Source organism: Vespa crabro, chromosome 2 (genome assembly GCF_910589235.1).
Source record: "Vespa crabro chromosome 2, iyVesCrab1.2, whole genome shotgun sequence".
Taxonomy (NCBI): domain Eukaryota; kingdom Metazoa; phylum Arthropoda; class Insecta; order Hymenoptera; family Vespidae; genus Vespa; species Vespa crabro.
In genome coordinates, this window is record NC_060956.1 from 15,421,174 (window position 1) to 15,437,119 (window position 15,946).

Genomic DNA, 15,946 nt, shown 5'->3' on the forward strand with positions numbered 1-15,946 from the left:
AGGTCCCGAACGTTGACGAAACCAAAATTAATTGTAGCTTTAATTAATTTCTCCTATGTAGATACCTTTCCTCTCCTCTCCTCTCCTCTCCTCTCTCTCTCTCTCTCTCTCTCTCTCTCTCTCTCTCTCATTTACAATCAAACTCAACTTTATATGCCTTTTACAATATATTTACGCGTGTCGATTTAGAACTTGGGAACTGTGAGGAATTAGATAAAAATTTATACTGTTATTGTTTTCAGAAGAAAACTTTCCGTTATCTATGCAAAAGATTGTGCTATGCAAACAGGTAGATATTACAAAACAAAATGCGTCTTCGTAAGTATCTTGGAAATGGGTTACCAAGTACAATAATGACGCGCAAAGAAAATGGAAAACACGAGTACACGAGGATGCCGTTAATTGGCTTTAATTAACACACAACTACAACTTAATGTTATTAGATACACGGATGTGTTTCACGTTCACTGTGCGACCATTCAACGGCAATCACGAGAAAGCGATGTAATTTGGTTTCGACAGCTTTATCTAATTCACCGACATGTAAAATAACTACATGCCTATTATGTGATACCTATTATATAGAGAGGGAAAGAAAGAGAGAGAGAGAGAGAGAGAGAGAGAGAGAAGATGTATAATTACACGATTCCCTAGATAGAAATCGATAACGAGAAATGCACTGTTCCGATCAAACCCAATCTTAAATGATTTTCTTTCTTAAATTACGAATTTTTTTTTTTTTTTTTTTTTTTTTTTTTTTGAAAAAATCACAATTTTCTGCAACTCATTGACTCGTTCTTTCTCTCTTTCTCTCTCTCTCTCTCTCTCTCTCTCCCTCTCTCTTTCGTAAAGTGCATTCTCGATTCAAGTACTACACGAGGTTAATGACCGGATAGAATGACATGTTAACATCTACATAGAGATGATATAAATCGATGATGATTAAAGGATAACAGGATAGAGTCGTTAAATCAAAGTAAATACTCCTGAAATAGGCTTTTAACCCTTAAACCCTTATAAATATGTCTGTGTGTGTGTGTGTGTGTGTGTGTGTGTGTGTGTGTGTATATATATATATATATATATATATAAGAGACAGAATATTTTTGTATATGAAATAAAAATGTTCCAATTATTGTCAGTGCTTTAATATTAGCAACATTCCATTAACAATAGTAATCGCTCGGTCTCCCCATTAGTTTTACGCTTGCTATAATAACTCACTATACTCTCGAAGCATACTTGTCTGTCAAGACGCACTGTCTCATGAACTCTCTCCGCTTTTCTATATAAACACATACACACATCCAAACACATTCGTATCACGTTTCATGACACGCACAAACTCTCCAAATTTCTTTCTTTTGATCCACGCGTGACCATTCATGACTCAGTCACTTCTCTGATGTTTTCCGATCGTTCTCTCAATCTTATCGTCAGGCACGTCGAACTCTCATTCTCTCTCCCTTCTCTCTCTATCTCTTTATCTCTCTCTTTTGCAAGCGATCACAATCTCTCTTTCACCTAGCGCACTTTATACAAAACCACCCACCCACATACACACACACACAAGATAAAAATCACCCACATATATATGTGGATAATTTATATATATTTTATAAATATAAACATATCTATATACATATATATATACATATATATATACATATATATATATATACATATATATACATAATATACATATATATACATAATATACATATATATACATATATATACATATATATACATATATATATGTATATATGTATATATACATAAGGATGAAAGTGGACTGATCCAAGTGATCCAGATTATTGCTATTGATCTTTATACATGCGATAGGCGGTTCGGTCATTCGCAATGAAGCATAACACATGAATTACGTTACACACGATGTATCAGATGTGTAGAGTTAAGTACTAACCTGTAATTAGATACAAAACGTAATTTCAATTTGATATCATCATGATTGTTAGTGATCGTATCAGGCATAAAATGCAATCTCTTACATGCTTTATATGTCTTATATGTTTTACATATTTTATATGTTTATATGTTAATCGAATTTTCAATTCAAAGTAATTATCATAGAATTAATTATTATTGGTGCTCAAGTATTATAGAAAATAATTGTATTGATTGAAAAGATGAAATAAAAAATAAAAGATTTCTCAAAAGTATAAAAAGAAATAGACAGGTTGATCAGAAGAAATCGTGATAATCTTGTATGAACTCAGGTGACTTAGTCGAGCGATTTAGTTCCTACGGTCGGTCTCGTTAGAGGCGGAGAATGGTGTTAGACGATTAGAGAAAGACAAGAGAGCTCGAACCGCTCGATGGAGAGGCGCCCGTACCGGATCCGGGCACATGAGACACGTGGGACACATGGGACGCTTGTGAATGTAACCGTTAGTTAACTTTGCCTTCGTTACTACTAATTAGCAGTATCTAAGAGCTCGTTCACGCGACGGACTGATGCTCAAACGAATCCATTTTCAGAACACAACAAAAATAGGGAGTTTAATATAAAATGAAAAAAGAAAGAGAGAGAGAGAGAGAGATTATCGATCTACGAAACTTTTAAATTTATCGTCAACGATAAAAGAGAAACAACATGAACACAATAGGCATTGATTGTTTCTATTTCATCTCTAGATCAGCTAAAAACTTTTCTCTCCTAATTTTACTTTTTGTTTGTTGGTAAATTGAATTCGAAATGATCTCAGTGTAAACAATGGTACAAAATAACGTTACTATTTTTAACTTAGAATTTTATTTAATCACGTTACGGTAGAAATAAAAGAAAATTAATTTACCAGTGAATTTTAAGAGTTAGCTATATCTATGTAATAGATCACATAAATAATTTTTCCTGACTATTCCGACAAAGTAGATAGGTATGAATGAAAGAAAAAAAAAAATATATATATATATATATATATATATATATATATATATATATATAATACCTTTTCACCAAGGATATGAACGGAAACGTACGATTCGTTTCACTCATAGCATAGTCTACTTTCCCTCGAGAGTCGCTTAATTAATTTTATACGAGATATGTATGCCTTTGGCAAATATCAACGGCATAGATCTCAGTGATTTTTCTCGTGTATATACGTATATACATAGATATTTTTGGCGACATCGTTTGTAAACGAGGAAGAAATTATGCTCACCTCGAAGCGAATCGATTCATTGATATCGAATTGACATCCTCTCTTTTGCTTAGACGAGCTAGTCCGCCCATTCACCATCTAATAAGTACATACTCTTACAACCATCCACAAATACCTATATATATATACCAACATACCTACATAGATATATCGTGATTGGATTATCGATTTGCTCGAGGACTCGACCCAAGCTGAAAGTCAAAGAAGAAAGACGTTCTTGTCCTTCGAGATCATTAAGCCTTGGCTAACGACCCACGTCCTTTTAGGCTCTTACCTACCTCTCGCCTCATTCATCCCCTTCGCTAACCGAGCGCAATTAGTCGTGGTCGAACGTTAGTCTCCTCGCTATTTTTCTCATCTCTTCTCGAGATCTTTCTCGTGTACTTCGTGACAAGATTCTTGATACAACCTTTGGTTTGACTTTCCATTTGTACAAGTACGTACATTTCTTTAGAATGATCCAAATAGTATAATAAAAAATATCTTTACACTATCACATTCTCGAATAGTCACAAATCTATTTTCTAACGATCGAATAAATCGATTAAAATTATTAGCTATATTTCAGATGAAAATCTATTCCCGACAAGACGAAAAATTTATTGGCTAACGAGAAGAAAAAAAAACAAGATGAAAACGGACAAGAATGGTCACAACGAATCGAGTGCGTTTTGATGACGAGGTAGAGAGCATCCTCTTGTAGAGATAAGCTCAAGCTAGCCACGGTAATTGTCATGCAAAGTACATTAGCATCATAAGCGACCAAATATTCCACGTTCCATTGTGCTCGCTCGTTAGTTCATTAATTCACTGCGACGCGACATCCTCGGACTTTGGTTCTCCCTGTGTGCTTTACTTTCAAATAAATCGCTCAGGAAAGTCTGACTTCAGCTTTAATTGTAACCTGCTGCGTAATTCATGATATCATTAATACGAAAAAAGAAAAAGAGATTTATAATAGCTCGACCTTGGGAATATATATTACAAAGTATTCTGAATATACGATATTTTTATTACATAGGTACATGTCCAATTTACGAAGGGAAATAAAATGAAACTTGAAAGCTATCTTCAAAATTGTTCCATTTCTTTCAATAATTTCTTAAAATAAAAAATATAAGTTAAAAAAAGCTTGTATTAGAAAACCTTCTACTATAAGCTAATCCTGTTTAATTTTCGTATTGACATCAAGGTCTACTATATGCTCTCTTAAATGCTATAAATCTAAGCTTAAATTGAAGAAGCAAAATAAACATTCGTTACACGTATCGACAATCGATGAAAATCATTGAAAAAAATTCAAGTGGAAATTTAGATGGATTCGTCGACGATAGAAAATAGTTCGCAAGAGCCGAGTTAAAGATTTGTTCGTAAACTCTTGTAAGAGTCCCATCACGTATCCAATTTTCCGGAGATCAGCCGTTTCGATCCAGGAGCTTTAGAAATCGGTAAATTGAAAGTAAACCGTAGCGATGTGATGCTGACCGAGAGGAATCAACGTCATCTTCGTGTCCAACTCGATCTCCTTTTCTCACCATCCCGTTTCTCTATCTATCTCGTCTACTATTTGAAACCAAGCTTGGCAAGAAAAATTCTCTTCTCCGTTTCGTATACTTTCTCTGACGTACGACACACCTACGCACTAGCAGCATCGATAAAGATATGTATTTATGTATATACATAATACTTGTCGAGTTGCTTCTCAACTTCCGTGTTTCTATCGAAGACGAGAGAAAGAGAGAGAGAGAGAGAGAGAGAGAGAGAGAGAGAGAGAGAACAAAAAGTCATCTTCGCGTAATGTCAAGCTTCTCTTTGATCTTTCCGATGGTAAAGGGAATGCGGCTTTCTAAAGAAGAACGAGTTCGAGTCCCTTTGTTAAGAACTATACGCCGCGGTCGTTCCATACTTTTCCAAGCGAATCAATTCCGTTGTGCTGATTTTATGTCCCTTCTGTGGAGCATCGGTACTTGAGCTTGTAAAAGTTTTAAAAAATGCAATGGAAGAAATAAAATAGTAAGGAAGAAAGAAAGAATAGTGGAAAAATTGTGCAGCGATTAAACCTCTCCAGAGATCTCACGAACTAAAGAAAATGTTTCTATCTTTACGAGAAGTTACATTATCTAAATATATTCAATTGTTAAGTAATATCCTTTGTATTTCGTACAATTGCATATTTAATTAAATATGACGATTTTTCCTTTTTTCTTTTGCAAACTGTAATTTTTACAAGCTAATAAAATAAAAAATACTAAAAGCTAATGAAATAAAAATATAAATCACAGATAATAATAATCAATATATTATTAATTAAATATATTCGTACTCAAAATGATATCAATATTAATTTCATTTGGAAATACAATTTGGAAATTACGAAATAAGAAAATAATCACGGTCAATACAGAGAAAGAAAATAAAACCATTAAAGCAGCGGAGAGTTAATTGACAGGAAAGGCGTGAATAAAGACCGCGAACGAAGTCCGTGGTCACGATGGACGTGAAAGAATCGTAAATTTGAAACCAGCATAAAATGGCGAAACAAATCGCGAAGCAACCTCTTCTTCTTTCTTCGACCGTATGCGATGCTCATTGTCACAGTCATCGTCGTATGCCGATCGGTCGTGCTGTTATTAAGAGTTATAGCGAGACGAGCACAATTAAACTTTCGTAAATCTCGTATAAAAAGATGAAAAAAATTTGAAAGGGATACGATTTGAAATGAACTGTCGATTTCGATCGAGAAATATTGAAGTCCATGAACTCCGATATTTCTACTTCGAATATTATCCTACGAAATTCTTATTCTTCTTTGACGATAACTCGTCGACTTTACAGATAAGAAAGGATCTAAACGAAAGAGAGAAAAAAGTTCTTTGTGAATTAAAGAGAAAGTTGTTTAAATTCTCTCTTCTTCTTAATTAAATTATAAGCTAAATGAAAGAAGTCGGTCGATTTTTCTATACTTATTACATCTCGTAAAAAAAAAAGAAAAGAAATAAAAACGATGATATTTAAAAAAAAAAAAAAAAAAAAGAATAAAAATTCGAAGCAGACCATTCGTTTTTTCCTTTTTTTTTCTTGATACATAAATATTTTTTCGTGAAAGTTAAATCACAAAGCACGGTGTTCGCGACCCTCTCACGTATTCTTGGCTATCGATCGTATCGTAACTATGTATCGGTGGCCCGTATCGGATGCCCCTATCAGCCAATTAGTAGAAATGAGATCGGAGGCGTAGATTAAGAAGCAACTTCCTGTGACATTCGGTACTGGCATATTTCAACGAGTTCCATCGTTACCTTCAGAAACTCTTCTGTCTTTAATTCTAGAATGTTGTTACTGTGATCTTCTCTTGTCCACTCGAAAGTTTCGTATCATGCATGCACATGATGTCTGTCCATAAATGTCCAAGCAAATATGTCGTAATTGGTTAAAGTTGCAAGAAAATTTATTCCAAATAATTTTCAAAGCTTTCAATTATTTACAAAATGCATATAAACATCTTTTCTTATTCGTGTTCATTTCGAATTATGAAGATGAATATAATTTATTTGAAATGAATGTTTATAATTTCTTTCCATATTTATGTAGTAGTATTTGTAGTATTTGCACTCAAACTCGTAAAAAAAGTAAAAAATTTATACTATGTATCTTTTACGTGATAATAGGTATCTTAATGATTAACTAGCAGATTCATACTGTGCTGTAATTCATACCTCATGCTATACAAATACATTATTTACAAATCAAGCAGTCGTGTGTTTTGATGAATTGAAGGTCAGTGATTCTGTTCAACGTAACTGACTTCAAAATATTATGTAGTCTGACGGATTATTTTTCAAATTATGATATGGAAAATCAATTTAACTAATATAACCAATACTTAAGATATTGATTATATAGTAAAAATAATGCATAATAGCAATTTTTTATTAGACATAATTTTAATCGCAAATGATCTATAAAAATGATTATTTAACTACGCGAGAAAACTATAGATATTCATTCACAAAAAAATTAGGATGTCCTTTATATCTCGAAAAGGTCACAGGTAAAAAAAAATTGTTTACATGCATTTTGTAGCTAAGTCAGCGCCGTGCAAATTTCTCTTATTAAACTTTCTTGTAACTTCAACCAGTCGTGAGATATTTGCTCGAACATCTATGGACCCCGTATATATTTACAATGTATACCTAAGCATATTAACTTAATCGAAAAAAAGAGGAAAGAAAAATATGATAACATGATCGATGTATATACGTTTACAGCAAGCCAATTATCAACACGAAAGAGTGGCGAGTTTAATTAAACTCCATCGTATAAATTCTAATTAATAATAGACATAATTAGAAAGACGAATGTAATTGCTTTTATCGAAATAACTTTGCGTTCTAACGAAGATTCTCCTTCGATCTTTCCTCTTGAATAATTTTAATTAATTTCTATACTTCGTAATTTTTATAATTTAAATATAATAAAATATTATCCTCAACGATCTTTTTTTACGAACGGAATCATTCTCAAAAGTTTATTATCTCTCATAGTTCACTATAGAATAACTGAAAGAAAGTTTCTTTAAATCCGATTGCAAAAGTTCGAATAGTAAGAAGATTTAGAGACGTATAGGATAGACGTACATAGAACGGCTTTTCACAAAGATAGTAGAAGATCCGAAATAGTTTTCTTCCGATGGCAAGTAGAAGGCCAATGATCTTTTCTTAAAACGAAGATACGTATTGATTTCTCTATTCATCTTCTATTTCTTTTTTACTTGTATCCCTAAACTCATATATTCTTTTTAAGCGAACGATATTAGAAATTATGAATAAAATCAAATAAATAATTACTTTTAACTCGACGACGAATATTATTATTTTGTTATAAAAATGAAAATCAATAAAATTTATCATTTAAATTGCCAATCAGATACTTGTTTTATACGAATAAATGAGCATATAAACACACACATATAAAAGTAATGAATTCAATCGAACTATATGGTCAATGACTAACACTGTAAAAAAGAAATTAAAATAAAAACTAAAAACTCAATCTAATATATAAATTCTCGATTATGTAGATATAAGTAAGTTACAAATGTATAAGATTTACCACGACACACGCATGAGTCGAAATATCATCGGTGAATTAATTAGCGACGATCGTTAACGAGAAGCACAGCCGGCTATCAACGGCGATACTCGAGGGCTAATAGATCGAATCGATTGTCCGAGAGAGCGTGACCTTCGCCTTCGATACTTCTCACGGCGAAACGAGCATCTGGATCGGCAAGTTAACGCAATCGCACTTTTATTAGTCCTGACGTCAATGTTATTGCCTTGTTATTGATGTTCAAGTTAAACACTTTTTTCTGCTTTTCCAAAGATGACATCGACGTTGTTTATTGCTTTCCTAAAGTCTTTGAGAGATGCGAGTTGTTTTCTTTATATACATGCAGCTTCTTTTAAAATTATAATATAAGTAATTTTTCTTATTCTTTTATATATGTGTATAAAAATTATTATTATTATTATTATGAATAATATAAAAATGTTTTTACTGGTCAAAGGATTAGTCTACATGAGCTGAACTATTAACTCGATCGTCACCCTTTGATGAAGAAATAAAAAGAGTTGGAAGAAGAACAAACGTAATAGAGAGAGAGAGAGAAAGAGAAAATTAAAAGTATATCCATTTCGATGGTTTTATTTTTTACCCTAAGAAAGTTATACAGGCGGAGCGTATCATCCTACCTTCTTTAAATTCGAATGCGTGCAGCAATGCCGCTTCGTGACCAACTCCGGCAGAAACTCGTAAGATTGAGTACCAACCTTTTCGTACTCGTAAATCAGGAGGGAGTAAGTTGGAGCAATGAGAAGCAAAGAGGATGAAATCCTTCTAAGAACGACTTGCTTTCGAATATCTCTCGCTGCGTTATTTATGCATAATTCGGAGAATTCTTTCTAAACAGACTTTGAACGAGGTTCCTTTTTGCTTTTCTTTCTTATTTCCTTTCCGTAAGAACACGTCATCGTTCTGAATCAAAGGATGTTGGTCGATACTTTGACCGAAGTTCCTTCTTTTCTGATTATTTAAAAATTCAAGAATCACGAAAATTTTCAAGCTACTTTATCAATCTATCTTGCAAATATTAATAAAAATTATTATTTCATAATAATAATAATCCCTCTTCTCGTACGATCCTTTGAGAATGAAACAAATCAAAAGTATTATACTAGAGAGAATCTTTCTTAACCAATCAAAACGCTTTTATCAATATTTATAAAAATTCTATCTACATAAATGTCGTTTCCAAGGATGCGTTCCTTCAAGAAAATCTTTTTAAAATATTCCATAACTTTTTTTTGAGGAAGATCCACGTTATTTGTTTCTAAAAAATATATCATTCGATTTCATGGATTCCCTTGTAAAAATATAGTGAAAAATAAAGAAAAAGAAGGAATTAAGGACGATTATTTTATTAAGAATCTACGACTCTCGAGATTCGATTTGTTACGGTGTTTTTCGTTGCAATGAAAGTGGTCGGTGTTAAACGTTCGAGGACGCTATACGGGCAGCAATGTTCGAAATGGTATGCAAGAAAGAGTTTGGACGAGAACTCTATGTGAGCGAGCAAAGGAACGAGAGTGCAAGCAAAAATATATAAGAGGAAGCAGAAGGGAGAGAAAGAAAGAGAAAGAGAGAGAGAGAGAGAGAGAGAGAGAGAGAAAGTGAGGTGGCCGGATAGGTATATATGTATTGTAGGTAGATGGTTAAGTAGGCAGACAAGTTAGTAGGCGGAGACCGTCTATCAGGTGACTTCCCAAACTTCCACAACTTTTACGCCTGCCTACGCGTCTAGATGCTTGAAAGTATAAGATTGTAAATATATACTATACATATGTATATCTATGTGTATGTGCATTCGAAAATGCAACGTGCATTGAATATGCCTCAGCTCGCTTTCACGCTTATATATAATTTTTTCAGTATTTTCACAACGTTTTATCTTTGATCGTAAGAATACCTATGTAAGTCGAAAATTTTATTTTAAAAAAAAATTTGCAATGAAAATTCATTGATAAAATTTTTATGACGATTCATTTTCTCTCTTTCTCTCATTTTCTCTCTCTCTCTCTCTCTCTCTCTCTCTCTCTCTCTCTCCCTCCCTCTCGTATTATTAGTATAATTGAATTCAATAATGAAATTCAAAAAACAAATTCTTGTTCATTCATCATTGTAAATCCATTAGAACTTCAAGCAAAGTAAAAGAGAGAATATACAGAAAAGTAGTATCAAGAAAGAAAAACATATATGACAGGAATTGAGAGAAAAGATAGGAAAAACGGAAACCATGTGTAAAGTTATTCTCGCTTTGACTTGCTAGGATCGCCAATTCACGCATTTCTACTTCTACATAGCTGGTTGTTCTCTTGTGTAGACACCTTAAAGCGGATGTCTCGTCTTTTTGTCGCGTGCAACCATTTCTCCCTCTCTTTCTTTCTTTTCCGTATCCCTTCCCACTATACAATCTCTTCTCGGTGCATCGTTCTTGCCGGATCCGTCTCTTTCTCTACTAGCAAGCTTGCGAAACGTAATTTAATCGCACATAGCTTCGTGTTAAAGCTACGATTTCGAATGTTACTCGCCATTGTCGATTCTTTCTTTCTCTTCCGAGAGATCAAATTTTGTATAATTAAAATAACTTAGACGTTAGATGCGATAAGGTATAACAATAAGATCGTGAGATATCATTAATGAGATGTCGAGTAATGACTAAAAAGCAGATATTCACTTGATGTCGAAAAGAAACAATACGAGTCTTCCTCGAAGTAATTAATGCGTTCATGCGAAAGTTTCTTATCAAAAACTATGCATGTCAGAAGAATTAATCTCGTATATTACTCGATTAGATATTACTGTTAAATCATTGTCTTTTTTTTCAAACGGATTAAATGTTTTATTTATTAACTTTAGGGGTCTGGAGAATTCGTAGAAAAGTTTTTCTGAATGGAGATCTACTGTATAGACATATATCGTTTCTTTCGAAGAGATACGCCCCTCGGCAAACAACCACCTCCCCAGATAGCACTGTCCCAATGGCCTACTACTGATTTACGTTTCTTTCTCGCGATCATTATGCGATGGCATCGATGCATTTGCCGTTCTCTCCCCGTTATACCGCTCGGTATCCCTCGGCGTCAGTGATAAGCTCGTTCGTACGTAAAATCAAACTTTCCCAGCCTTTGTTCAACTCTAACTCCGATCATAAATCTTCAACGTAACTCTCCATTAGCGCTCCATAGGTATGCTAAAAAAGAAGTCGATAAAATGCTTCATCTTTTTCAGCTTTACCTCGTTGTATGAGTAGAAACGCAGTGAGGTGTGAAATATACGGGAATTCCAATAGCTGCTGTTAATTTCTTAATGCTAATTCCTATGAAAAATGAAATCTGAATACGATTCAAGATTCTCTCTTTGATCTATTTGTTTTTTTTTTCTTTTTTTTTTTTTTCTTACGATTTATAATCGATCATCAGTCGACGTTGATTTTTATATTATTACATAAATATTATAATAGAAATATTCTTTTTATTTACGAAATCTAGTTTACTATAAATGAAAATCCGCCAATGAAAAAACATTACAAAAATTATCAAATAACTGTATCCATGTATGGAAAAAAAAAAGATAATTTCTGCTGTAACAAAAGTTTCATAGATACATCGATTATAATGAGAAGAATAGAAACATAAAAATATTATCCTTGCAGATGCAAGATTATTATATGCGAATACAAAATATCCTCTCGTTTTACGTAATCGGGTTAACGTCCGAGTTGACGCTTCTGACCTAAAGAATACAAAGTCCATAGCACGTTTTAACGGCTGTATCACTTAAAACTCAAGTAACAGTAAGTATGCATGCGTACTGTTACATAAGAATCTTACGCGCAACGGTTCAGAGTTTCTCGAGATCATCGAGAAGAAGGGCAATGGATGTAGGTAAATCTAAAACGCCGAGGGCCGTTACATTTTCCAACGAATACAGTCGTCGGAATGCATGCTATAAATTTCAAGCACGGTGTATACGGTGCTCATATATTCTGAACGCTGTCTTGGTATATCAAAAAAGAAAGAGAAAGAGAAAGAGAGAGAAAGAGTGTGTGTGTGTGTATATGAGATAGATATATAGATAAAAAGAGAGAGAGAAAGAGAGAGAGATTGCACGTGGTTAAGAAGAACCTTTATGAGCGAAAATGTCAAAAAAAATATAAAAGATTCTCGACAAAGTGAGCGAACTACGAAACATATCGTTAGCAATGTTTACTTTCGAGTTGAATAAGCTTTCCTTCTGTTTTTCATCTTTGTAGATTAGCATGAGAAAAGGTTGAGAAAAAAAAAATACATAGATTGATAATGAAATTTAGTCATACTTTGGGATAAAATTTTAAAATAGTTTTACATACTTATGGTATTATATTACAAATAAGTTATAGAATTTTTACATGATATTGGTTTAAATAATTAACAAAAGATCTTTAGGCATAGACACAATAGAGAAAAAAAGGACTAAATATAACGTTGTTATCGAACGATCTTTATCGTATTTTTTCTTTTCTAGCTATGAATAACGATAAGAAATGATTACACGAATAAATCAGAGAAATATCACTTTGTTTTAGTCTTGTTCGATGATAATAAAGAACTCTCGTGGAAATAATAATCACGATCGAAGAGTTTGAGATCGTACGAATTCGAAAATAGCGATGCCTGTTTGTAATACGTGAAAAAGGAGCGGTAAAAAGTTACACACACCGCAGGAACTTAGCAGTGTTCTTAAGATAACCGGTACATCGGCGCGATACCCTATAGGTATATAATGCCGAGGCCATAAACGTACTTTTTACTCTTCCCTTGCGGAGAGTGTAACGCTCTGCGGTACCGTTACATCGGCCAACTGCCGAAGAAAGGACCAAAAAGAACCGACGAGCGTCTCTCTCGCGGAGTCGCTCTGATCATACGGATGAGATGAGCAAACTATAAGGTGGAAAATCGTATGTCGGATACATCCGTGTAAATTCCGCTTCGTCGATTATGTCAGCTACTCACTAATATATAGAAAACATTTCTAAGACATTTTCCTTATTCTATTATATTTATAAATAAATAAATATATATATACATATATGTATATATTAGGATCGGTAATAGAATTTATAGATACAAGTATTATAATATATCGTTCAAATATAAATTTAAACTGTCTCTGTATATATCTAATTACATAATTACATTAGTTTATAATAATTAATTATATAAAGTAAATCACTTTTATTTTGATCATTCGAAGAATATAACAACGAAAGTTATAAATAAAATATCAGAATGATTGAAAAATCCTTAACGTATCGCAGAAGAGAGAGAGAGAGAGAGAGAGAAACTCACCCTGTGAGGTGCTCGAAGAAGTCGATGAACGGCGGCAAGTTGGTTGATCAACGGCAAGGTCGCGCTGAAGGTGTGCACGGGAGGTCTCGGTGGCTCCGGATAGGAGCTCGCATAAGCGAACGGATCAACGTCGTTCAGGTACTGTACTCGACACGTCAGAGACATCCTCCTATCTGTCTCTTTTCTTCTTCCTTCCTTTTTTTTCTTCCTTCCTTCCTTCCTTCTTTCCTTTCTTTTTTCTCCTACTTCTCGATTCCACCACTTACTCGTATCTCCGAAAAAGGTAACGCCCTTCTTTGCACTAACCGATCGTCCTCGTCGCCCTCACGACTCTCCCTCTCTCCGCACCGGACCGCACGACCGCTTTACGCGAACGTACGAACCGGTTCGCAGTACCGCCGATTTGCGTTCATTCGAGAAGCCGGCTACAGCGAGACAAAGAAACCTCCTATATATATATATATATATATATATATATATATATATATATATATTCTCTCTCTTTCTCTGCCTTTTTCCCTTTCTTTATCTATTTATTTATTTATCTGTATCGCTCTATGAAAATAATTACCAAACGAATAATTGCCAAACTGTACTAATTCCGGGAATCGTTACATGTTTACTTCTCGTCCGTTCATTTGTTTGTTTATTTGTTTTGCTTTGCGATATTTTCGTACTAGCACTTTCGATACGCATATATAGAAAAGAGGAAATGTGAAAGAGCTTAAGACAAAGTTTCCTCGTATCTACTCGAAGATAACTGGCCCACACGTTTCGTTTCGTTTCGTTTGCTATCGTCATTCTCTCATCCTATTCGCATTGTTCTTACTCGTGCATAGGCCAGACTCTCTCCTACAAACCGGCTTCGAAGAGGGGACTTGGCGTGCTAGAGAGATCAGGATAGTCGGAGAGAGGGAGAAACGGAGAAAGAAGAGCGAGTGAGAGAGGAGAAAAAGAGAGAGGAGAAGGGGAAAGGAAACGAGTCTGCGCCATGCCATGAACGTAATCGTGCTTGTAGTCGACGAAAGAGATTCACGATCAAGATGCGATTGATGAAAGAGAGAAAGAGAGAAAAAGAATGGGGAAAGCAAAAGAGAAAGAGAGAGAGAGAGAGAGAAATTTCCAAACTCGATTGAATCGAACAGAACCTTACCCTAGTCCTTAATAAAAAAGTTCTTTAACGAAACTCGCTGTCATAAAATTCTATAAGACTAAGAATATCACCAAGATGTTTATACTTTTGAAATAATAATGATATTTTAAGCAAGAGAAAAGTTATAATAGAGTCAAAGATTTTAATGGATTCGATTTAGAAGAAGTTATCTTATTTCTATTCTCCAAAAACAGAATTCGCGTCAACAAGGTAAGACTCTTGTCTGGAGAAATGTAGAAAGAAAGAGGAAGGTGGACAAGGAGGATGAGAAAAAGAAGAAGAGAAAGAACAGGAGGAAGGCCGGCCGAACCAGTCGCGACGTTCGACATTCCAGGAAATTACCGAGAGAGAGAGAGAGAGAGAGAGAGAGAGAGAGAGAGAGAGACTATTCGACCGACTCTTTCTCTCTCTTACCAATTTTACCTGCCTCCTGCGATTTTCCTTACAGGTATCTTCTTCCTTCAAACATAATACATTTATTTATAAAGGAAACGAAAGGAAAAGAAAGACCGAACGTTGTGAATCTTAACCGACACCTTTGACCGTGCGCGTTTTTGGAGCTGCGAGACAAGAATTCACCTACCAATCTACGAAGTGAACGCCAAGTGTGTGCGTTACCGAGCGAGACAGATAAATGGAAAAATGAGAAACGAAGAAAGAGAAAGAACGACAGAAAGAAAGAGAGAGGAGAGAGAGAGTGTGTGTGTGTGTGTGTGTGAGAGAGAAAGAGAGAGAACGGAGCACGCGCAGCTACATAGAAGCTTCCCGCGCACAGAAAACTCTTTCCGTTTAGTTTATGTTCTTTCTTTCCTTCTCTTCCTCTCTCTCTCTTTTTCTTTCTACAAACTATCTATTCGATTACAATTACTTCACCGATATTTAAAATATTCCTTACACCAAAAACTAACTCGTTAAACACAATCTTCCTCAATGTCTAATGATAAGAGGAATCAACGAGAGTGTGCGCGCGCGCGAGTACTCTTCGCCGTTGACACAACGGCAGATACAACGACAACGTGACTCAGCTCACGAGCGGCCGCCGCGACACTGACGCGCCGCGCCAGACACCTGTCGCCACCGGGCGACGGTGGCGTCGCCATGCGGCACTCACCCTTCCCTTCCTTTTGACTCCCCACTTCTATTCTAACTACCTATTC

The 15,946-nt window shown here is 34.7% G+C and overlaps 1 protein-coding gene across 3 annotated transcripts in view; it reads right to left on the minus strand.

Moving 5' to 3' along the window:
• The window catches only part of LOC124422178 (FH1/FH2 domain-containing protein 3), a 63,436-nt gene extending 47,534 nt beyond the window's left edge, over positions 1-15,902 (minus strand). For 2 of the 3 annotated variants that reach the window (XM_046958286.1, XM_046958285.1), the window contains exon 1: positions 13,637-13,946. In XM_046958286.1, the coding sequence (XP_046814242.1) occupies positions 13,637-13,801 (165 nt within the window). In that variant the 5' untranslated portion in view covers positions 13,802-13,946. Of the gene's footprint in view, positions 1-13,636; positions 14,062-15,684 lie in introns of those variants that run through there. The other variant, XM_046958287.1, reaches the window with a different exon arrangement.
• Between the last annotated feature and the right edge of the window lie 44 nt (positions 15,903-15,946).